The 26,176-nt window shown below is 44.0% G+C and overlaps 1 protein-coding gene across 9 annotated transcripts in view; it reads left to right on the top strand.

The window, feature by feature from the left end:
• The window catches only part of nav1a (neuron navigator 1a), a 97,338-nt gene that overhangs the window by 29,359 nt on the left and 41,803 nt on the right, over positions 1-26,176 (top strand). For all 9 annotated transcript variants that reach the window (XM_074682059.1, XM_074682057.1, XM_074682063.1 and 6 more), the window contains 2 exons: positions 14,014-14,116; positions 15,428-15,754. In XM_074682059.1, the coding sequence (XP_074538160.1) occupies positions 14,014-14,116; positions 15,428-15,754 (430 nt within the window). The remainder of the gene's footprint in view (positions 1-14,013; positions 14,117-15,427; positions 15,755-26,176) is intronic.

The raw sequence follows: 26,176 nt of genomic DNA, 5'->3' as shown, positions 1-26,176 counted from the left end.
TTAAAATCTGACCCCCCAAAAATAAATAAATCACAGACAAAAGCACCCCAAAAATTCATGTTTTTCAGATTAATCATTACCAAGTAACACGACAAACCTCTTGTATCTCACTCAGACAACTTTAAACACACTATAGTCTGAGTGAGACACACTTACTAGTACTGTGTTTTGTTTCCTCTGTGAGAGGCACAGACAGCAGCAGTGTCATGTGGGCCACTTTCTGAAAACAAAGATCTTTTTTCATCTGCATCTCTTCCATTTGTGTTTCATCTCATGAAATGTCTCAGATAAAAGTTATCGTTGTTGATGCTGCAGCTCTGCGTGCGCTTCAGCCGAAGTTTGAGTCACCTAAAGCACACTTCGCTGAGTCTTATGAAAGTCTTGTGGTTTTCTTACACCTCTGGCAGTGCCTGAGCAGCGTTTGTGGTTTTAGCTGGAACATAACAGAACAGAACAGTTGACAAAACAGAGATGTTACCTGGAAACATCTTGTTGACCAAAATTTACAGTGTTGGATTGATCAGGGGTGCACAAACTTCTCAGCCAGTTTCCCCAAATTTGTGGCAGTAACCAATGTCCCTTGCCTTAAAAATAACTAACCAGCCAACCAATCCAAAAACAGTTCAGAAAATACTTAAGACACTGTTTTGGTTTGGTAGAAAATTATACCACGGGTGCACATGTTGCTCTATGTCCTAGATTAATCTGCCACCACTGAACACAAATGTTATTCTGTTTTACTCACCTCGGGGTCATGTGACAACGAAAAAATGTAGAAAGCAGATCAAACATTTTCTGTTTTGTTCATATTCACAGATATTGGAGGAGATTGATTATGTATTGGTTATTGTTTCCCCCACGTCATGATATCTGGATCAAAATAAAAAAGACTTTCCCACAGTCTTGTCAAAAACACACAAAGCTTTTCAGACTTGGACATTTTGTGAAGAACAGCTCTGCTGTGATACTGCCAACTGAACCAAATTCTGTAGAAGAATTTTAAAAGGAAACATGCAGCGGCGCCATATGTCCTGTAAAGAGGCAGCAGCATACACTTCAAATTCATTTTAAGGATAAAAATGCAAACATGAAATATTTCAGGTTGGGTTGTGCATTCCAAGCCAGATGTTTACTACTTTTCAATAAACTGGATTTAAAGAGGCAACTTTTGCTTAAATGAAGCAGTTATGGGCTTTCTTGTGCCAAATGTTTTAATCATCTGAGTACTGGTCATTTAATTTTTCAGACGGCCTTTTGGAATAAATTCATAGGCCATAGGCAATAAAATAGCCTACCCATAGGCCATAGGCTATTCTGACAAATCCACATCACAACAGGAAGTGATACTGTGGAAGAAGCAACTAGTTTTTATTGATGTAACCTTTATCACTATTTTTCATTCCTTCCTGACATCATGTTGACGAAAAGTCGATTTAGTTTTGACGCTTCCTCGCTGTCACCAGCTCTCCCTCCTCACCCATCACTTAAATGACAGCACAGGCACTGCTCACGGCGAGCCTGCCTGTCTGTCTGCCTGACATGTGAGCAGGGCTGCAGCTGGCTCACTGCACATCGTAAAATACAGTTCCACAGGAAACAACTCTCTTGAACAAAAATACACCCAAACATTGCCACACATTATGGTCTCAGCCTTGGCTCGTTGCTGGGTTTATTTAGCGCGTGTGGCTGAATGCGTGTGTGTGTGTGGCTCAGTCAGTATTTAGATCACTTGTGATTTAGAGTTGACGGAAAACTTCTCAAACATACAGGAAATAGAAGACATTGCAAATAACTCTCGATAATTGACATTTTTAAAGAACTTTGGTTGTCTGTGCCCAGCTAATCTTTATTTCATTTTCTTGAAAAGATTTGTATTTCTGATTATCATCTCTTTATTTAATCTCAGAGTACATCACAGACATTGAATCTCTTCAGCTCAGCAGAGAGGACTGAACACCCACACACTCACTCATGACTCGTGTGTTTTAAAATATCATGAAAACACACGAGTCATGGAAGTTCACTGGGTACATTTTTCACTTCTTAAATATTTTTCGATACCATGCACTTAAAAAAGATACAGTACACTTAGCTTTTTCTGTCAGTGGTATCAGGAGGCATTGAAACTTATGAAAAAGAAAAAATCTATGCTTATGATATCAGCCTTAAGCTTCCAAAAGCAAAGCAGAGAGGACATGGCTTGTTAGACTGAAGAAGTAAAGAAAACGCATGTGTCAAAAAATCAATAAAACTGAGGATTTGGACAAATTATTTGTAATATCTAACTGTGTCACAGCAGTTTCGCTCTAATAACCTTAGTAAGAAAGCCACAACTCTGGGTATCATGTGTCTGCATGCACTGTTAGTGTGTGTGTGTGTGTGTCTGTTTCTGTTCCGTTCAGACTCACAGTCACACCTGCTGCTCTCTTAAAGCCCTAACACAACACAAAGTGCTCAGAGACAGGGCAGAGGTGAGAGACACTTATGTCACCTGGACCCTATATATTTTTATTCCTCCTGACCTGTGGAGTGTTTACAGGAAGCTTCATGTCGTACAATGACCCCGAGCCTGTAAAATGTCCAAAATAAGGAGATATGGTAAGCTCATGTTTGTGTTTTTTTCAAAATTCAGAGTCAGATTTGTTTTTTTGGATGAGTAGACTTGAGAACAGAGGAAAAGAGAAAACATTTGACCTCCTGTCATTAATGCTGCACGCAGGATCCTGCGTCTGTTTTTTGATATTGTATTCCTACAGTCAGCATATTTCTGCATCAGTCAGTAAATTACTCATCCTCTAGGGTTTAGTAACAGAATCTACTCTTGCTTAAGGGATCTTCAATTCAAATGGATAACAAAACAGCTGATCTGAATCCCAAGTGAACCATTTCTCATTTTCCTCTTTCTCTTTCTCACACATGAAAATCGACACTTACATAATCTGGCAGATTACTGCAGCATGTGTTGAGTTGAACCCAAAACTTTGTTCACAAAAAAAAGGGGGTACACAGATGCAGCATTGCGTGCTGACGTGCTCATGAACCATTCATGTCTCATATCAGAAATGATCTTCAAGGCCTCTAATATCCTGTTGCGACATCCCAGTGAAGCAGAAGAACTTAAGTGCATGTGTGCTTGTCCTTGTGTGTTTGTGTGTGTGTGAGTGTGTGTCTAAGTGCATGGATGCACATTTGGGTGCCTTCGCGTGCGTTTGTCGGCCTCGTCCAGATGTGCAGGAATGGCTGAATGTTGTAATGCTTCCTGTTTTGCAAAGTGCTCGAGGTCAGCGGAGGGCTGTGATGCTCAGATGAGCGGAGAAAAGAGATGAAAATGAAAAATATTAAACTACAGGAAAATAGATGAGTTATATTTACAATAAATTTTAAATTTTTATACCATGACCTGATGAAACATTCCAAACAATAACAGGAACCACAAAGGTTTTACAAGCATCCTGTTTGTGTGTGTCTATGTCACATGTCAGGAATGCTGTAATAATTGTGTTAGCTGCAGACAAAAGCCCTGTAGAAGTGTAAAACAGTTTAAAAGAGTTACACATCACTACCGGGAAAAAAAAAACTTATGATGCACCACACACATATCATGTGATGTCTGTACTGTTTCCACATGAGGGTTACAGTGACACTGATGTATGAGCACACACGTGGACAGGACACAGACAAATGAACTCCGGAGGGAAGGAAGGAAAGAATAGTAACGGGGGGCCATTATTCAAAAATTCATTCATATTCTGCCAAACTGAACTCTTAAAGGCAGCCGCTTTCTGCAGACAGAAGCTTGTATCCTCATTTGGAGGAGGATGTGATGAAAACACACAAACACACAATAGCAGCAACTCCTGCAAAAGCAGAACCATTAGATTGTCTGTGGGGAGTTTCGTTTTTGTTCCTGTTCTAATGGAGAGACCGAGGACCCAGGAGACAAAACCAAGTGAGCAGGAGTCTGTCTGTCTTAGATTTTTACTCTTTGTCTGCTAGTTAAGTGGCCATCAACACATCCTGACACATACTCTCTACATATTCAAAGTGAAGGTATAATGATATAATATTGTGAATATTCAATACTTTCAGCAAATCACACTAAAAAACAGGAATAGATCCCTCGCATCACAAAATATTGCACAATGGAGTGAGTTTTCATATTCCACAGATGTCCATTGTTGACTCTCAACTATTAAAAACACATCAGTGAGTCACACTGTTGCACCATGTGATGATCTACTTTATTAAAAATGTACCAGGCACACTTACTTTTCAAATTCTTTGCAACATACGCTGCAGAAAATACTCACTCAAGAACAAAATATATCAGACATCTTCAGCTGTGAACAGTCACCAGCCAACCTTTTCCTCCTGAGTCCAGATACTTTTGGAGATAATAAAATGTAGACTGTGGGAAAATATAGAAAATGACTGATGTGGTGTGAGCTGGGGATTATAGGATTTCTAAACAATAAGAAACACGTGCTTTATTGGTTGAGCAGTTATACAGAGAAGCCTTTCAGATTTATTAGTCCTGCCTTTGATGAGTTTGTTCAGAGCCTCCCCTGAACATCAGTCTCAGCTCTGTTGTCATGAGGAGTCAAGAACAAGCTTCCTAACATCACTGCTAATGCAGAGACCAGCACTTCTGTTTAATGGGCTTGTAATCTGACCATACACACAACAAGAGAGATGAGGAGACGAGGGCAGTGCTTCTTTTTAATGCCACTGTATATTTGTGCTGTCACACCCTCCATCTGTGTTCTTGTTGCAGTGTAGCTGTAGGAGAACCAAAATTAAACACCCTCTGTCTCTCATCTTTCACATCTCTCATTTTCTTCTTCTTCTTTTGTTCCTTCCTCTCTTTGTTTGTCTGACTAACATCAGGATCCAGAGGTCATCCTCCACGTGCTCTTCATAAAAACACTCTCACTCTAACTTGCTGACTCTCATCAGAAGAGTCTGAGTGGGCCATTACCAAAGGCTCCTCTGCTGGTTTCACGGCCTCTTCAGGGCTGAAGTGTGTGTTCATGAACGTATTGAGATGTGGCAGGTGGTGTTCAACATCCCAAACACACACACACACACACTCGCACACACTCACTAACTCACTCACTCATTTTAAAGTAGATCTGTGTAATTCATCTGCTCCCCTGGGAGGCTGCCAGAGCTGACAGGGATATTTGCATCCCTAATTCCCCCATCACCACCACCCCTACACCCCCAAACTGTGCCAGCTGGGGCCACCAGGACCAGGAGCAGACACGGGACAGGAAGTCTTTTACAAACTCAAACCCATATGTACGCACACAGACACATGCACAATCATGCGACCGTATCTAATCAATTTGATGCCGTTGTTAACCAAGTCCTGTTTAAGGTAATTAAAAATTGCCCAATGACAGCCTGCAGGGGTGTGTGTGCTGGAGTGTACGTCACACTTTGTATTTGTAAGGAGTCTTTGTTCTCTGGAAACCTTTGTTTGCACAGATTACAAGAAAAGAGGCGGAAAAACATCTCTTAATACTTTTATTTCCATATGGTGCTTCACAACCTCAAATGCCAACACCAACAGCAAATAAGAGTCGTTCTATTTCTGTCCATTTATTTTTTTCATTAAAACATTTACACTGTGTGTGAATGTGTGAGCGAAGCAGGAGGATGGATCACAGTGATTTCTTCATCTTTGCAATGATGTGTGCGTCCCTGGGGATGCCTAATCAATTGTCTGTGTGGCTGTTCTCTTTAACAGAAATCAATCAAGCTTTATAAATCAGCTCTGGTGTGCAGTAAGTGTCCTGTAGTGTGTTTGTGAGAATGTGCGCACACCCCTCATGGATGCACATATGTGTGTACGTGGGCACCGTTTTCAGTCTGCAGCTGTTGTTGAGATTGACGCCTTTAGCAACTCGTGATTTGCCCCCACGCAGTCAATCAAGTTGCCTCCCCCTTCACCTCCTCATAAACCAGCTGTACTGGTCCATTTGAGGAGCGGCTGCGAATTTGATGTTTGGGGGGGGGTTATGCGTCTTGTCTCCTTATTAGGAGCATAGGACGCGGTCACACTGGCCATCCAAAACGTGCCGTGCCTAAGCACGATTGCCCCCCTGCAGCGCTGTTCCCCAGCTGGAGAGTACGGCCAGTAGTCACACTAGCCCAATATGAACCAGACTTAAGCAGGTATCACAGACGCGCACAGCCCGCCTACGTCACCGTGAAGCATCTGTTTACATGAAGCGCGATCTCATCAGAGTCAGCAAAATGAGACACAGAGAGCACTGCTTCAACTTTAGAGACTTTTGGACTTATATTGAGTCGTTTTCGCCGACACAGCCCTCTAACACCCCCACTTTGTTTAAAATGATTGTCAAGAGATGCGCTGGCGGTGATTATACGTAATGGATCGCACGCGCTGTCTGCGTGCTTGTGCTCGGGCATGAAGTAAACCGTGCCGAAGCCCACCTCTTAGAAGCGTGCCGAAGCACGGAAGGGCATCGTGCTTGAGCATGGTACAGTTGCGGTCACACTGGCCATTCCAAACGTGCTTTACAGCTGAAGCGTGCTTAGGCACGGCACGATTGGCCAGTGTGACCGCGTCCATACTGAGCATCCAAACCGTGCTCAAGCACGATTGCCCCCCCGCAGTGCCGTATCCCCGCCGGAGAGTATGGCCAGCGGTCACGTGGCCCCTTTTAAACGACGTTTCATCTGAAAACGCTAAAACGCTGTGAAAACGCAGTGAAAAAATTCTGCGTTTACACGGTGTCACGTTAATCACCAGTTAGTCGTTACTTGGTTTCAACGTAGTTTTATTATTAACTCTCAGAACTGTTACAACCGTCCGGGCTGCGTTCTCGCAGTTCATTCCCCTCCTTCTCTCACCTGACGTCATACCCCTGCGTCCCCGGTTATGTGTTGCATTCACGAACATCACTACATCTCCCCCTTTTGAAAAGGGTTGGAAGCTTAACCAGTTTTACTTGGCCTCAGTATTCAGACCTCTTAACTACACGTTAACATTCATTCTAACATGAAGTATATGCAATCAACTGAAACTAGGACTTCAGGGTAGACTGCCTTCCGTCCGCAGCAACGTAGGGATTATTCTGCCCTCTGTAGTTGCTGTTCCTATTGAAAATAAAATAAACCACATTAAGTGTTTCCAACCCTCACTATTCCTACTGTTTCCCTCCTATGAACCTGGATACCCAAAATAAAGGCACATTTCAACTAACAAATGTCCTCTTTCATTGAAACATTAGAATAAGATCAGGAACTGTATTAATCAGTCTTTAAGTGTCCCTGAACCTCAGAGGTAACTTGATTTCACGGCCTCTAGAGGTCAGTCTTGCAGCACCTTCCCGAGCAGGCGGCACAGGGGTCCTCTGTGTTGTTTCTGAGGCCGCCAGGTCTTGAGAGGGCTCAGCCTCCCTGGAGACTGGTGCAGGGTGTGGACTGTCCCTTGGTGGCGTTGGACTTGCTTCTGGCTGTCGCTGATGTTCCATAGGGAGGGGCTGTAGATGCACCCTGTTCCGCCGCAGCACAGCGCCGTTGTCCAGTCTGACCAGGTAGGACCGTGGCTCAGCAGACCTCCCCACTACCTTTGCAGGGGTCTTCCATTCCTTCTCCGCGTCCAGCCTGACTCGGACCGTCTGTCCACTGCACAAGGCTGGGAGGGGTTGTACCCCGTGTCGCCTGTTGTAGAATCGCTCATACGACTCCTTAGCCCTGGAATCCTTTATCTGCACTTGATCATGCCTGATGGGCGTGGCTTGCAGATTCTTTTCCAATGTGTGGGACAGTTGAACGGATCTGCCGTCCGATCATTAGCTGGGCTGGACTGGCACCTGTTGCGGTGATGGGTGTCGCCCGGTAGCACATCAGGGCCATATGTGGGTCCGGCTGCTTGAGAATGCGTTTAGCAGTCTGCACTGCTCTTTCAGCAGCTCCATTGGCCTGTGGGAAATGGGGGCTTGAGGTTGTATGAGTGAAACCGTACTTTTCACTAAAGTCTTTGAACTCTGCTGATGTAAACTGTGTCCCATTGTCACTAATGAACTCCAGTGGTATTCCCCATCTGCTGAACATACTTTTGAGATGGTTAACGACCTGGAGACATGACGTGGAGGGCAAGTAAGCCATCTCGATGTAACGAGAATAGTAATCTACCACGATCAGGTAGTTCTTCCCTCCAAACTCACACAGGTCTGCAGCAACCTTTTGCCATGGTCCCTCAGGCAGGGCTGTGGTGATGAGCGGCTCACGCCTTTGCTTTGGTTTGTGCTTGATACAGAACTCGCAATTCACCACAGTCTTCCTGATAGCGCTGCTAATACCCGGCCACCAGACGGACATTTTGGCCCTTTCACGGCACTTGGTTAAACCCTGGTGGCCCTCGTGAATCTGTCCCAGGATTTTGGCTCTCAATGGTGCAGGAATCACTATTCTGTCCTGGTATAGAATCAGTCCTTCTGCTTCTGACAGGTGATGTCGGGATGCATAAAATGCAGAGGAGTAGTGAAATCCAGCCATTCCACGTGGCCATCCGTTCCTTATGCAGGCGGTAACTGACTGGAGTTCTGCATCGTTCAACGTGGCCTCTTTGATTTCCTTGAGTTTGTCTGGTGTAACTGGTTTGTTTGCCACCACTGCCTCGACGTAGGCTTTAATGTGCAGGTCAGTTTCTGACTCTGTATCGTGGCTCAAGGGACTCCTGGATAGTGCGTCGGCCACAACCAGCTGCTTGCCTGGAACATGTACAGCTGTCAGATTAAACCTCATGAGGCGCATCAAGAGTCTCTGACACCGAAGTGGTGCTTTATCCAGGTCACATGCATTGATAAGGGGAACCAGTGGCTTGTGATCTGTCTGGAGACAAAAGCTGTCCATTCCTTGTACATACCTTGCAAACCTCTCACAGGACCACACAGCCGCTAGGCACTCCTTCTCTATTTGGGAGTATCTTTTCTCTGTCTCTGTCAGGGTCCTGGAGCAGAAAGCAACTGGTCGCAGCTCCCCGTCATGTTCCTGCAGAAGTGTTGCTCCTAAACCAAAGCTGCTGGCATCAGCACTGATCACTGTTTGACGGTTTGGGTCATAATAGGCGAGTGCTGGCGCTGTTGAGAGCATAACTCTGGCTTTTTGCAGGGCTTGTTCCTGCAGTTCAGTCCATGTCCACTCGCTCTCTTTTTTTAGCAGGTCTGTGACTGGTTTCAATGTCGTTGAGAGGCCTGGGAGGAATTTTCCCACGTAGTTAATAAGCCCAAGCACCTGCCTTAGTTCTGCGACATTGGTCGGACTGGGCATTTCCATGATTGCCCTCACTTTACTCATGTCTGGTTTTATGCCGCCAGGGCTAATTGTGTGTCCGAAATAGCAGATCTCTGACTTGTTGAAGCGGCACTTTGCCCTATTGAGCTTCAGCCCGGAACTTCTGATGGTCTCCAGAACAGCATTCAGCCGCTGGTTGTGCTCTTCCTCGCTCGACCCGAACACCAGGATATCATCCATCACGACCACCACTCCTTCATGATCCTTAAGCAGGGTGGACATCAGCCTCTGGAAATTTTCTGGAGCTGATGAAATGCCAAATGGTAAGCGTCTGAAACAGAACCTCCCCATTGGAGTGATGAATGTAGTTAGTCTCTGGCTATCAGGGTCGAGAGGGATCTGCCAAAAGCCGCTAGACGCATCCAGTGTGGAAAAGACTTTTGCACCAGCTAACTTTGGTGTGATGTCATCCAGTGTTGGCAGCATGTATTTTTCGCGCTTGACAGCCTGATTCAGGCGTTTCAGGTCGACACATATCCTGACCTCGTTCTTGTTCTTCTTTTCAGCTGGCACCATAGGCGCACACCAGTCGGTGGGCTCGGTTACCTGCTCAATGACCCCCAAGGCTAGCATGCGCTTCAGCTCAGCCTCAACTTTAGGGAGGAGGGGAAATGGCACCCGACGAGGTGTAGCAGTGACATAGGGCTCTGCACCTGGCTTTAGCTTGATTTTGACCGGATCACACTTCAGTAGCCCAATCTCTCCAAAGATGTCACTCTGAACTTCTGTGTTAACTGCATTCACTCTCTTCACTAGGCCCATTCTCTTAGCTACCCCGCCCCCTAGCAGGTTTTGAGCAAACTGCCCCTTTATAACAGTCACCCAGTAGGCATATTTCTGTCCTTTATACTGGCTTGAGGCAAGGAATTTCCCTATGCATCTCACCTCTCCGCCTGGGCTGGTGGCATCTTGAGTTTTAACCAGGCGGGGTGTCTGTGGCAGCATGTTGTACGTCCTCTCGGTCACTACAGTGATATTTGCCCCAGTGTCTATCTTAAAGTCAACTGGACTGCCATTTACTGGCAGAGTCACCCGCCAGTCCTCATCTGTGTCGGGTTGGGTTATCACAGTGCATTTAGGCTCTACCACAGCTCCCAGGAAAAATGTCTCATCCGTATCTGTCTCCCCTGGTGCCACAGCCATGACTTCTCTGTGCAGCTTGGTCTTGCAAACAGCCTCAAAGTGTCCCATCTTATTGCATTTCCTGCATCTTTTATTCCGTGCTGGGCAGGGATCGCTTTTTGCATGCATCCTATCGCACCTTGGGCAGGAGCCCTGTTTTGACTCACCCTGCTTTGGGCTGTTCTGCCAACGTCCTCTCCCTCTTCCAGCTGGATGTTGCTGTGCCTTGCGTCTAACTGCATTGAGTGCTGAGTCGGCCCGCATGTCGACATTTTGTTTTTTAATCTGCTCACTTTGCCGCGCTAACTGTATAGCTTTCTCCAGAGTGAGGTCAGGCTCGAGCTGCAGTTTCTGAGAAATATCATTGTCCAGTATGCCGATGACGATTCTGTCTCTTATGTGTTCATCTTTGCTTATGCCGAACTCACAGTGTTGGGCCAGCTCGTATAGGCTCCTCACGAAAGCTTCAACGGTTTCCCCGGGCTTTTGCGACCGCTTGTGGAAACAAGCACGGTCGTGGATGATGTTCCGTCGCGGCACAAAGTGTTCGTCAAACTTTGTAATAACGGTCGCGTAATCATACTCCGGATGATCTCCATCTCCATCATACACAAAAGACTCGTAGATGGGCTCAGCCTCTCTTCCCAAGGCGTATAAAAGTGAGTTAATTTGTACTTCCCCACTCTCTTTGTCGAGCTTTGAGGCCACTCGGAATCTGTCGAACCGGCGCCTCCAGACGGGCCACTCCGTCGGCTGTGAGAAGTCAAACGGCTCCGGTGGACCAAACTTCGCCATCTGTCCTCGGCGTTCAGTCCGTCACTTCTGACACCATGTCACGTTAATCACCAGTTAGTCGTTACTTGGTTTCAACGTAGTTTTATTATTAACTCTCAGAACTGTTACAACCGTCCGGGCTGCGTTCTCGCAGTTCATTCCCCTCCTTCTCTCACCTGACGTCATACCCCTGCGTCCCCGGTTATGTGTTGCATTCACGAACATCACTACACACGGAAACGCTGATGAACTGAAAACGCTGTCGTAAGCATGCCAGGCCTGTAGGTGGTGCTATGACTGTCTTGTCCAGAAGCCGCTTTTGGGAGATCTCCACCGAAGTAGAGTTGAGCCGGTCATTTGGTGTATTGGGGAATAAAAAGTGGAGCAAACGATGCACATTGTGTTGAAGACAGTCGGCAGATACAGTAGATTAAGCAGCACAAGCACAACACGGTAGTTCGTGAGGATCGTAACAACAGTACTGTTGTCCTGTTGTATGCGCGCGCGGCAGAGTGTGACGTCAGCGTTTCTACTGAAAACGCCGGCCTACCTTTTACACGGCAACGGTGTCGGGACTGGAATGTTTCAGAAAAGTCCCACTCTGGAGGCCGTTTTCAAAAGTTTGCATTTTAGGTCGGCTGCAACGCCGTTTCCGTTTAAACGCAAGGCTGAAACGCAACAAAACTTTTGCGTTTCACCCCAAAACCATTGTCGTGTAAACGAACCAGACTTTGGCGGGTACTACACAGGCATGGCCCGCCTACGTCATCGTGGGGCGTCTGTTTACATGAAGCGAGATCTCACAAGAGTCAGCACAGTTAGATAGAGAGCACTGCTACATCTTTAGAGACTTTTTGTCTGATATTACGTAGTTTTGGTCAGACACAGCCCTTTTACACTCCCGCTTCGTTTAATATGATTGTCAAGAGATATGCTCGCGGCGTTTACACGTCAAGGGTCGCACGCGCTGTCCGCGTGCTTGGGCGCGTGCACGAAGTAAACCGGGCCGAAGCCCATCTTCCCGGAGCGTACCAGAGCACGGAAATGAATCGTGCTTCATCACGGTACAGTAACGGCCACACTGGCCATTCTGAACGTGCTTTAGGGCTAAAGCTGCTTAAGCACGGCACCGTTTGCCAGTGTGATTGCTTCTGTGTAGAGATTTTAGGCCAGAGTTCACAGACTTTGCATACAGTCTGTAAAAGTTTGTTGTAAGAACACAGACCTCAAAGCTGTGCTAGCATCTTTGTTACACTCCTTTTGGATACATCAGCATGCTAACACACACACAGTCTCTGGGACAGTGCCTACATGCTAACACTGAATAAGATACAAAATGTAGATACAGAGTTCAAGTTCTAAAAATATCATCCTAGTATTTTAATTCATAAACCCATCTGACACTGTTCACTTCATTAAAGTGAATCTCATGTTGTGTTCATGTGGGAGCCAGCTGGCAGGTTTTAATGGACTATTGAACTGAGCATTGTGGGTGGACCGCCTGTCTTATATCCCATCTCGATAACTTTTATCACCATGACCCTCAATTACACAAAAATACACACCAGAAGGTCAGCACAGGCCAGAGGCAGGCCGTTTGGTTGAGGTTTATTCAGAAACAGACAAGGAACCCTGCCAGCTTAGCAAATGTCTGCATTGATGAGTATGGATCTAAGTGCTAGTTTTGTAAATAAAGAACAAGAAAGTATTTAATAATCTGAGTATGACTGACCACAAGCTCATACCTAAGATGATGGGTCAGAGCTTGTCTTTTTTCCTTACTCAGTATGGAGTGTCCATCTCGTCTTTATTTCAGCATTTTTCACTTCATGATTAAAAACATGATTTTCTCTGCATGCTTCAACCAACATGACCAGGAGATGATACCTGCCAGGGTGACATGATTCATTATGATGAAGATGCAAATGTTTCACATCTTTATCCGGCAGATTATTTTGTGTACTGTTTATACCGTAATCAGAGTCTCCAGTCTGCAGTTTTTATCTGATAATTAGAGGAATCCTCATGCTTCTGAGCAAAATTTTAATTCATCAACATCCCCACTCTGCACACAAGAAGACGTCTACATTTTTACACACACACACACACACACACACACACACACACACACACACACACACACACACACACACACACACACACACACACACACACACACACCACTAACAGGAGTCATCCAGCATAAATCTATGAAGCCCAACCTGATCCGATTACATCATATTAGGAGTGGTGAGACTAATGCCAACATGTCCCCTGATGGGTTTAAATGAGGAAGGCTTTTGATTTGTTCCTCTGTGGCGGGTGAAGGGGGCATAGGGGGCACGGTGCAATAAGCGGGCAGCGGGGCATTGTGGCTGAGTGTGGTCAGAAAGAAGGGAAAAGGAAATACATCCATCCAGCCAGACGGATGAAAGAGTGTGGCTGTAAAGGTCTCCCCTGTTGTTTTGAATGTCTGACTGCTGTCATATTTAATTTATTTTGCTCTGCTGCAACCTGGAAAAACAAGATGTTCTTACTCTGCCACTGTTGTCTGTTCTGGAGGGATGATCCTCATTGACAATCAGATATCTTATACATGATGTATTATTATTATAACTATGTGCATTTGTTGGTGTGTGTATATATATACATATGATTCATTTCTGTGTCTTCATGAACTTTTTAATCATTAGATCATAGAAAGGGTTTTCCAGGAAAAATGTACCTCTAAAAATTTCCATTCCTGTTTCTGTCTAGAAATATTAATGTGTGTGTTCACCCTTGCAGACCCGGAGTCCCAACGCAAGAGGACGGTGCAAAATGTGCTGGACCTTCGACAAAACCTAGAGGAGACTATGACCAGCCTGAGAGGGGTGCAGCTCAGCCACAGGTCAGACACACACAAACTCAAACCAAGAGACACACACAGGACTTTACACACAAAAATAATAAAAGACAAACAAATGAAGCAGGAGGAGTTAGCAGAGGAAAAGGAGAGATGTTGACATGAGCAGATTCATATTGACATGGCTAACGGCGTCTTAGGGGTGTGGTGGTTAACTGCTGCTGGGCCCTGAGATCAATATCAGTATTCCTGACAGACTAGTAGCCATAAGTCTGTCATTCTGCTCCAGCTCTGCTCTCCGCCTGCGCTTGTTAATACTGAACCGTCGCGGGATTAGCTCAAAGCTGACTTCAAAGTCGACCCTGTCGATGCACACTCACGACTCACGTTCATGCATACACACAAAAACATGTGCATTAATGCTCTGATTGAGTGCATGTGGGCATTTGTATGCCTCTTCCTTCCTCTTCTTCCTGTCCTTTATTGATTGAGTTCAGTGCGTCTTCAAGTTTTGTCCTTGAGAGCTTCCTCTCTGTCTGTGCGTCTCCTGCCATGTATCTTTTCTCTGTCCCTCAGCAGGAGATCGCAACATGAAGAGCAAATCAGCAGATGGTTTACCTGCTGGAATACATTTTCTTTGCCATTCATACTGTTGAAGCACTGTAATAACCTTGAGTCATTCCCTGATGTCCCTAAAGACAGGATCTGTTGTGAGGCCTATAGCTTATATCAGGAAAGTTTCCTGTACAAACAAAATGTACTTTCTGGGGAGGAAAAAAAACATTTTAGAGCTAGTTTTTATGTATTCAATAAATGAATTGGTGAGTAAGCACATTATGTTTGCACACATTTTCCTTGATGCGTACTTTGTGCATAACAAGCAGGCTCCCTGTGAAAACCCATTCTAGCAGCCTCTCTTTCATCCTTGATCACTGTACGTATTTCCTGCTTGTTTCGCGTTAGCGGTTTAGCTTCTCATTTGGAAATGTCTCCATTCATGGTTTTCATGGGAATGTCTCTGTATCCTGCAGAAAAGATTAATGTGAGTGTCGTACAGTTTGAGAGCCAGAAACTTTTAATCTGCTAATACTAATCATGCTCATCCCAGACACTAAGTATGTACATGCTGCTGTCGCAAAAGGGCTGCATAATATGATGTGATATGTCTATGGATTCACAGGAGTGTAGCTGATAGTAGTGTGAAGTTTTATACAGTGGAATAGAGAGAGCATGCATAGAGAGGGACACAGAAGTGCATAAACCTTGGGGGAAATTCGTTAAAAATCTTGCAATTAGCTTTCTTTACTAACTTTATCTTTAATTTTACAAAAATGTCTCCTCTGTGTTCTTCCATAGCTGTGTGGAGGGTACCATGAGCTATGACAGCGATGAAGCTGCCGCCTTTTCGGTTTCCAGCCTGTCCAATCGATCCTCTCCATTGTCATGGCGCCAGGGTCAGGCCAGCCCCCGTCTGCAGGCTGGTGATGCTCCGTCCACAGGTAACACGCAGTCAGACGTCCCCCTCCGGATCGGCCATACCTCCCGTATCCATCTCATCGAGGCACTGGATGTCTCTGATCCGTCCCTCCTGAAGGGAGATTACCTCAGCAGCAGTGAAATTGGAGGGAAGAGTCCTGTTGAGGACGAAGATGATGATGATGACATTGATGATCTGGGGAATTGGTGAGTAATTTTTTTAAATCTGAAACTGTTTTTATACCTTCTTCCTTTGTCTGGTCAGGGTAAAGAACACTTCAGAACATTGTGACCAAGCTGTCTGCAGGAAGTTGGACACTTGTGTCTCATTAGTGATCGTAACATTTCTGGAGAGGTGAATCCTGCCACCTGCTAGCTGTTATGGCCCCACAGCTGCAGCCGGCCTGGTGTTTGTGGTTTAGTATCACAACAAAGCCTCAATCAGCCTCTCACAGAGTCGGCCTCGACACCGTCAGCTGTGGCCCCCCTTGGTGCAGCTGGCTTTGCCGTAGTCAGTAAACAGCCCTCTGGCATAGGCGGTGGATGATGTCACAATCATGTAGCCCCCTTGCAGAGATCATCCTGTCAAATTCAGCTGCAAGCCCACAGGCTTTGCCAGCAGTCTTCCTCGTGGAGGACCTCTTGCAGCGTTGGCTCGACAGGGCCCCCTGGCAGAGCTTGAATGCTGATATTTTGGAAAAAGTGGTAACTCGCTCTGCCGAGCCAAGGTAGGCTCAGTCAAAGCTGTCAAGGTTAGAAGGAGTGTTGTTTTAAGCTTGGCATGGAGTCACTGGATAAAAGAGATTTGATGTTGAGATCACATTGGCAAAACAACGTCAGGACTTTGTGTGGTGTTGTGTTGCAGTAGAAAAATACCCTTTCTTAAAGTTGGAACATATTTATCGGTGTTGTTTTACAAACACACACCTGTCTGTGTTGTTCCACAGTTCAGCTGTGGTTATCATGAATGATTGATCTCTTTACAGGAGAACTTTCTCTCCCTTACATCCATCATCTGCTTTAAAAAGGATTAGAGATAAATAATCTCATTCATGTTACGAATACAAATGTGAATGTGTTTGGGTGTCTGTCTGGGAGGAAAATAACACAATGACCCAAAAAGAGTGTGTCATGCATTCGTGAATGTTGTTTTTGTTTGTCAACTGAATCCCAAGGAGCATGACAGCAGCTGCGGTGGGTGTTTGAATGATTATTTGGCTCTCTGAGTCTCCATCCGTCTGTCTGGAGGAAATTACATTATCTTGTGACTCAGATAATTAATTAACCAAGTTCCACATATATTTAAAGAACTGTGTTCAGAGGTTGTGTTGAATGGCCTAGTTTGTGTTCCCTTTCCTTACTTTTGGAGAACTGTGCAGTATTTGTCTCAAAATAAGGAGGTATGGCACCACAGCGTCATGTGTCTCTGACTGAGCCCAAGCACAGAAAAGAAAAACACCATCTGATTCCAAACTAGGACTCTGAGAGTAAGTCTGTGCCTCTGTTTGCGTCCCCGAGTCTGTCTGGGTAAAGCTGCAGAGCTGCAGAACCAAGCCAAAACAACAAACCTCTGCTGACACAGCGTGACATCTCTATGGTAACCACAAAAATGCACCCCAGTCATCGGGGAAGCAATTGTAACATTGTTATGTTTCCTGTTGTGTTATTGTGTATTTGTATGTAATTAGTGGTTGCACAGGTTTGTTTAGCACACTTTGTGAGAAGGCAACATGAGTTGGCAGGCTGGGGTTGAAGGATGAGAAAAAAAAGAGATAAAAAGAAAATGTGCAGCTGTTTCATCGTATTCTAACTATGAGTTGCAGCGAACAACTGCTCCATTACTGAATATACTGTTCAGTATTTTAGCACCCTGAGCACAAACGAATTAGCATGAGAAACTGTGGCTGTTTCTGTGACTGACCTTTCTTTTTATTGTCTTTATTTTTTACCCTGTAGCTTTTGATAACTTGACTGCTGCAGCCATTTTTTATTGCAGCTTTTTGTCTTTACCACTAGAGGGCAGGCTCTCTCTTTCTACTCCCCAGCCTTTCAACTTGAATTAGTCCTCTGCAGGATAGACCTCCCCCAGCATCATAATGTATTACCCATACTTATCCATTATACATAGGTGCAGTGCCCCGGTCATAGAGAGGTCACACGACACTGTCATATCTCATCCAGCATATATAATACATAGGACTCCCCTACATGCATAATTTACCACAAACACTCGCACATGTTCTTTGTTTGGGTTGGATCGTGCCCATCTCTTTGTTCTGTTTAATTGTGAGGAAACGTATTAAAGTTTGGTCGTAAACATATATGTGTGAGTGGGACTTGACTCATCAGGGGTCTGAGTGTGACTCACCGTAGTTTTACTGTATGGGCATGAGTCACGTTCATATACAAAGGTAGGTTTACCGTGACTGTATCTTGACCTGCCTGACACACAGACCCCGTACACTCACACACACGCTGACTCACAGCACCTCCTGTCAGTTTCACATTTCCTGTGCCGCTGCTTGCTTTACATCTGGGTCCAGACTTCCAGTGCCCCCCTCCTCACTCACACTCACACACGTCATTCTCACCGGGAAACATCAGGGAAAAGGGGGCCGTGAGGAGGTAATTCCCCTGAGTGTGCGTGAAAGTAAAATGCAATGAGGTGCAAGATGTGGGTTTACATTTTAAAAATAAAACAGTGTAGGATCTCAGGATTTGGATCTGTGTTTTCCCTCTTTGAGGAGATGTTGATTCATTTTTGCTCCAGTGATGTAGCTCCTCAGGCTGCTCCCTTATCTGTGCCAGGAAACTGTCAGTATCTCCTGACTCTCAAGACCAGCCTGAGACAGACACTAACATTTTTGCCACAGTGTCAACAGGCAAAGATGGAGAGTGACAGATCAATCTGATCTGTGTGAGCCTGTTGTTCTCGTTCAACATTCAACATAACCTGATGGAGAGGAAGCCAGGTTATAAGGGAGATAACGTGGTACAACCATTTATTTATCCTCATTCTGGCTGAAAAGGACGAGTTAAGTTTGATAAAGAAAGTAACATGCAAAATTGTATCTGTATCCTAGGGATGCAGGATATATCGGTATCAATATCAGTATCACCTGATGTTGGTTATTTTTTTAACATAATGGCATCAGCCAATGTGTGAAGATGGGCCGATATTTACTCATTAGCTGCCGGCCATTTTCAGAGCATCTTAAACAACCTTTCAAGACCCGATTAATATTGTTTTCTATGACTATGTACATACCAAAACTACCTGAGAAGAGTGGACTCTCTTCTTTTATGTCTGTCTTTGTGTTTTTGATCCAAAAAACAGACAAAACATACTTTTTTGATTGCTCCAACCTTTGATCCTCTCCATGGTCATCTTTTCTCACGATCGCGCCACTCTTTCTCTCTGAACTACCTTGACACATCATCTCAAATTGTTTTTTTTGTTTTTTTTTACCAATATTAGTATCGTTTATCGGCCAAAATTTAATATCAGAGCACCCTTACTGTATCCATTAACAAAATCAATAATTATAATGTGTGAATATGCTGCAGCTTTCATTCCAGTACACTGTCTACAGCAAATCTGACACAAAATGCAACAGGATAAATGTTTCCATTACTGCCCAGTGTGTGACCACGTGGGGAGCAAATCAGAAGGGAATGAGGCACCTGTGGGCAAACAAAAGAAAAGTACTGGCCCAGTTTGTGTCTGTATGTAATTTTATGGCAGAAAGCATAAAGCTGAGTCCTTTTTTGTCTGCTTTTTGGATCAAAAACAGCCTCATCTGGACTTAATCCTTGCTATTGATTGCCATTGTTGTCGTTCAAGTGGTTGTAATGGTCCAGGCACTGCACGTACACAAACACACGTGTAGACGATTGCATGAGCGTGTGTTTTCTTTCTGCCCTGCTGGGTGCAGACGCTTTTGTTTCCGGATGGAAGAGCACCCATCCTCAGCGACCTCCCATTAGTAAACGCACAGTCTCCATGGTTACGCCGCAAGTCAAGCAGCTTCACTGCACTAAACGTCTGAATTATGGAAACATTTATTTGAAGCAGGACAAACACACACTCACATTATGTACTCATACACACCCAGTTCCCTGTAGTCTGCCACTTTAGAGCTGTCTGCTTTCTAGAAAAGCAGAAGTGGGCGAGTAACTGAGTGTAAATCCAGCTCAGAACAGGGAAATGATACAGACAGAGGGACATTTGATAGAGAAGTGCACAAAACATGACTATAAAAAGCTTTACTGACACCAGTTGTGATTTGACCATTTGATTTGCTTCCTGTTTTTTTCGGTGTAAACTGACCTGGAGGTCATTATCTCGCCTTTCACTGATGCCTATCAGACACAGCCAGAGATAAGCACCTCTAATTAACCCCAAGTCCTAGCCCCTGTCAGTGCCTCTTAACCTCATTTCCAGTGAGACAGGGAAGTTACTGACAAGGACACACACTCATATCCGTCTGCACGTGTTTGTGTGAAGGTGCAGAGAGAAACGTAGATCAAGTCCAATCCTGCTGTACTCTGACCCCATCTACTGGCAAGAAACTAGAATCACACACACACAGGCACACACACACACACACAGGCTCAGAGTCACACACATTTGCACACAGAGAACCTAATACAGCCTGACACATCTGACTAATGAATCCCTTTCCTCACATCTGGGTCGGATTTATGTTACAGGTGACGGATCCGCTCAATCACTCTCGCTTTCTCTCCCTTTCCCCTGATGTGATTCTCAGTGGACACACCCTGGGCTTCCCTCGTGCTGAGAGTCAGATCTTTACGCTATGAGTCATACCACAGGTCCAGTTACAGACCCCCTTCACAAAAAGTAAGAAAAACAGCAGCAGTCTCCCTGAGACCCAGGACTCTCTTTCTCACCATGAGCTGAGAGAATTTTACTCTTTTAAAAGAGAAAACACATTTTTGTCATGAATGCGAAATAGTTGGCTAATGTAAGTATAGTTTTAGGTTATCCTAGTTACTGTTTACAGTGCAGCTAATAACCAAGGCTGCTTTACTTTGCTCTTAACTATAACTATGTATCTATATGAATTTCACCTAAAACTGCTTTAGTGACTTTTTGCTTTTCTGAGGCAATAGCAGAACGTGCCATTAAGTTTTCTGGACTTTCTTTGTGTTACGCCTTTTTTCCACGTAGCTGCATCCATTTTTGTCAAAACTTAGTTTTGGTTTAAAATGGTTTACTGTGTAAATAAAGCTAATGTAGGTTAATTTTACAAGTGCAATTTTTCCAACATTTTTTTATAATGGTCGAATTTCTCAAGCACACAGGAATGAAACAATTAAGGGTAAAAGCAAATGAACAAATTGAAATATTCCTATCCTAAAAGCAGAGAGAAACATCATTTTAGAATAAGGTCTGAATTGTGCAACTCTCCCTAAGCACCCTTGAAACATTTATATATTCGTCAAAATTCCTTTAACCCTGTGTCTGTATGACAGTGTGTGTCTGACACAGTGGGATGCACATGAAGAGCTGAAGGGAGGCATATTGAGGTGGGGTCCAGGCGAGTTGATGGAGCATGCATTGTTCTTGTCATCCACTACCTGCTCTTTTCAAAACCACGCTGTGCCCATGCAACTCTTTGTGCTGCTCCTTTGGCTCTGTCTGCTCAGTGCGGCGTGTAATCAATTACTTTTCCTGTCATTATGAGCAGGTTTGAGTGAATGGCGGAGTGCGCTCTTTCTTTGTTCCAGCACGTGTGGGCAAAACACCAGGGGGAACACCCAGAGAGACAACACACACATACACACACACACACACATTCATGAGCGTATAAAGACAGTGGAAATTACTGTTGTCCTGTATTAGGGGTGACATACAATTTAAGCAGCTTTTCTGTCTAGTTTTGAATGAACAAAGCATGAAAGCCCTGCTCACACTGCAGGATAATTACATTTACTTCATGTCTCATAGCTGATCTAATATTTTGATTTATTGTCTATTGGTTACTTCTTTCAGGGATGATGTAAACGCTTCCAGCTGTAACAGCAGGACGCTGCTGACAAACAATAATGACATTAATCTTTTCGTCTGCCAGAGGAACACAATACACACAAACACAACCACACACACACATGCAGCCATACTCATAAAGGAGCATACACACATACACACATTAAAAGATTTAACAGAGAGTAACATATGGGGCTGTTGTGGGATTTAGAGTCCCAGAAACCCCCTGACGCCTCCTCCTTTATAGGAACTCTTTCCTCATGTACCTTTTTATTATCCTGTGTTTGTCGAAGCTGATTAAGCCACATGGTTTCATGGTTAACCTTCTTAATTCGCTGTCATTACACTGCTTTGTTTACTCAAACTCCAAACAAACATGGAAAAGTGAATAAGACTTTCTGGAAATAGCCGGTTCAACCACGGTGACTTCAACTGCTGAAAAGAAAATATTTGCTGTTCTTATTTTCGTCGCACTCTTTGTCTGTCTGCGACTCCATCTGTCTGTCCTCACTTAGAGACAGACAAACATACATGTACAGCTACACACGTACACTTATACTGGCCTAATAAAAAGGATATGTTTAGTTTGACTATGGGCCATTAGAATATTGTGAAACATGCTGATGTTGAGCAACAAACACATGTTCTGGATCCAAGCCTGGGAACTACAGTTACATCGCTCGGACACATTTTCCCACATCCTGCTTTGGACTCAAACAAAAGTCAAAATAAAAAGCAAATCATTTCTCTGCTTCATCACTCATATCTTTTCCCTGAATGACTCAACTCTCCCTTAATTGCTCAGTCATTCAACTTCACTAAAAGAAACGCCACTGCCACGGCTACTGTTGCTTAGAAAGCCCCCCAAACCCCCCATTAATGCCTCGCAAATCTCTGTGGAGACGCTATGGCATAATCCCAGTTAATCCCCAGCTTCCTCTTATGGCAGGGCTGGAAAAGAAAAAAGAGAACTCAGAGTCGTGGTCAGCAGACTGCAAGGACGAGGAGGCGTGGACAGGGATGTGACCATTGTGTGCATGAGAGTGTGCACGTGAAGGACCCCCACATAGTTCAGAGGGATGTGTTACCATGTCAACAATAATAAATGGAGTGAGTGTGCGTGTGAGAGTGGACTCAGCTTCTAAACTTACACAGGTCAAAGGTCACAACTTCTGCCAGATGACCAGTTTCACCCAGTTTCCTTTAAGGACGGATCCCACTCTTCCTGGAGGTGTTTACTGTCTACCCTTTGTTTACTCTTCTTATGTTATAACCACACCTGACCTATGCAGGATATGAAAGGGATGAAATGACCTGAGATCAACAACTGATGGCGAACACGATGCTAAACCAACAAGCATAGCTTTAAACCACACAGGCTGACATCACTGAATCAACAAAGCTTTCAGGCTCCAGATTGAATTTGATACCTGACTGTGAAGACTACATTTAGGAATTGTGCATATACAAGAAACGCATGTATACAATAATCATGTATACACACAATTAAAGGTTGGCTGTACCATTATATCTTCTGGGGTTTTTTCCATTTTGGGATTTTGTAGCTCTTCTTAGAAAAGATGCAAAGCCAAAGAAACACAGCTTAAGTAAGAGGACTTGGATTAAGATTTTACCCTCTGGAGGTCAAGGAAAGGCTAAGACAGTCAGTCACCTTTCTAGGAAAGTAATGATGGAAATATATTTACAATAATTGGAGTTATGTTACACACACACATAATGCTGTACCATCCTGCCTGCTACGCCACTTCCTGTTTCGCCTCTTAAATGCTCTGTTACTACCCCCAGATGCCGGCACAGCAATGGGTCCTCATGGTGTCATCATCATTCCTCAGAGATATTCATACTTAAGGCCAGACGTTACAGGGTTGTGACGTGATCCATACCACCATGTCCCATTGCTGTGCCAGCATCAGGGACAGAAGCAGCGAAGGATCGCTGTACAGCGTAGCGTAAACATGTGTTCATGTGAAGCTCCCATGTTTGTTTGTTTATTATACTTCTTAAGGTTCCACAACATTATACTAAATGACTCAGAAGGTCGCCAATATTATCCACTATTCACTCTTCAATAAAAAAGTACAAAAATGTGATGAGGGTAGTTTCATTACTGTGCTTTAGTCAGCAATAGATAGCATGCTAATGTGTCAAATGCAGATGGATGGTGTTGTCAACACTTTAGCATTCAACCATCAGAATAGTATTTTTTTTAAAACATTTTAGTATCATAGACTATATAATTCATAAAATCAGTGTTAGTGACATCACTCATTTGTTTAGTTTGGATTGCACAAAGAGGCGGACCTTTAGTTTTAATTACTTTGCAAGCAGAGTTTTTAAAATATCCTTTGAAAATTTATTCGTTCGTTTTTAATGCAAACTAAATAGACATGAAATTCTCAGTTTTCTGTTGACAGTTAGGGTCAGGTGACAGTTGGTGCCAATAATGCTGATTATATGTTTTTTTTTTTGTTTGTTTGGTTTTTTTTTGTTTTTTTTTAATTCTTTCCCAACCTCTCTGGTGTTTCATTTGGTTTTTAATCATTGATGGAGTTGCTGCCCCCCACCTCAAGGATGGTATCTATTCAGTCAAGGTGTACAAACCAGAGGCCATAAGGCTGTAAACATGTTTATTAATGCTGAAAAAAATGTTGTTTTTGGCTCGGTGTGTATTTGGTTTTGGTGTTTCTGCAGCTGGTTTTAAGCGAAATCCCGAAGAGCTGTAGTTATTAGCACTTTTGCATGGGTGGAGATGATGTGAGTGAGGAAACTCTTTAACACTTACATTTGTTTACCCTTTGATCATTTTGTTAATCATTGTGTAAAACATTGTTTCCATTGTTGAGAGCACGCTTCCCCCAAGAGCCGTTTGGTTTGAGGAAATCATCAGGTGCACTCCTGTAGGCTGGTTCCCACAGTAGAAGACAAGGCCACCAACACCCCCCTCACACACACTCACACACACACACCAAACAAACCAAACCCCTCCCTCTTCATCCTTACAACCTTTAGGGAACATGCTCAGCTTCTCTATAGGGGGTAAATGAAACTTCATGGTTAAGGACAAGCTTTTGAGAAGCTAGGATTTGGAGCTAAAATCTTTGCTACACACGCTCACAAACACACACACAAAACACACTCTAGAGCTGAGCCACGGCAGGTTAACAGTGGGGTGTGACGGGGGTTAGCAATGCGCATAAGAATTAACCTCCCTTACCTCCCATTGACTCTCACCGTGTTTTTTTCTCTGAAGCTGTTTCAACATTAGTCACACACTTTTCTTTCTGCCCCCTGCCATTGTACTCCCTTCCTGCTCTCCTCATTGCAGCAACTCTTAATCTCATTCTTTCTTTTATGCACCAGAGCCTCCAGCAGCGAACATATCCTCATTATTTTCTCAGCAGACATAAGCTCAACTGGCTGCATAAACCTGTTGGGGTGCTTTTGAACCACTAAGTGTGTTGGTTATTATTTTGTTTTGTAGTTCCTCTTGAACTACTAAAGAGTCTGAGCAGCTCCTCTTTTTATTGTAGCAGATAAGACCCTCAAAATAGCATTCTCCTAAAGAGAGGGTCTAATTAGATGGATTTAGTGGTCCAAACTTTGAGGGTCCCTTAATTAGCCACAAGAGCACCTTTTCAGACTGAGACCATCACTTTGATGTGATTTTTTCACCATGAGGTCATGTTTTTCAGCATGGAGCTACTAGACTGAGCATGCAGGCTTGTATACAAACCATGGTTTGACTCAGGGGGAGGAGACTGTTCACCAGAAGTCTGAGAAAAGAATGTCATAGTGTTTGTTTTGACAGATTCTTTCTCCAAAAGTCACTTAAACAAACATTTTGAGATTAAAATACCTGTTCCTACCTGTGAACCATGCACAATTTATATTGTTTGGCATCTGTGTAAGTCGGTTAAATGTGGGTGTGTTTGTCTTGGTGAGTGGCACAGTAAAAGGATGATAAAATACACAGTTGTGTGTTTCTGAATGATAAGGAAAAGAAGAAAAGTAAAAGTCATCTGAGGTTGAGAAGGAAATTTCTTTTTCAGTCATATAGGTGTGTAGATGGGTTGTTAAATTTTTGTTTATATAAGGTCTGTATCTAAGCATGTGTTGCAAATGCTTGTGTGTGTTCTTGGTCTAATAAGGGGGATGAGTTTTCCCAGATCACTTGTCTCTTTCATCAGCAGGGGAGTGACAGGTTCCCAGGGTCATACGGATGACCCTGCCTGTGCACTGTCATTACACAGTTACATCACAACCTAATTACACCGGCCTGTACTATACAGCGCAGACACAGGAACATAGACATTAAAAACCTGCACTGTGGTCTTGGATACTGAGTAAAAAAGGGGGTAGAGGTTTAAAAAAAGGAGAGTCTTTGATGATAGAAGTGGATAAAAAGAGAGAGAGACAGAGGGCATGTCTGGACATGAGTCAGCGGTCAGAGTTAAAGCTGGCCAGACAGACACAGGGCTCTGCCCAACTAGCCTTCCCAGAAACTCGGGTGAGAGTTAACGTGAATAGAAGCAAAGGCTCTCCTGACTTAAGGAGGGCTGAATGTAACCTGTTAGTTCACATAGAAACTGTTTTTC

Source organism: Halichoeres trimaculatus, unplaced genomic scaffold, assembly GCF_033239565.1.
Source record: "Halichoeres trimaculatus isolate MK-OKI-2021-1 unplaced genomic scaffold, fHalTri1.1 fHalTri1_scaffold_11, whole genome shotgun sequence".
Classification (NCBI taxonomy): domain Eukaryota; kingdom Metazoa; phylum Chordata; class Actinopteri; order Labriformes; family Labridae; genus Halichoeres; species Halichoeres trimaculatus.
The sequence above is the reverse complement of the archived record's forward strand: the minus strand, read 5'-3'. Positions and strand labels throughout refer to the sequence as shown.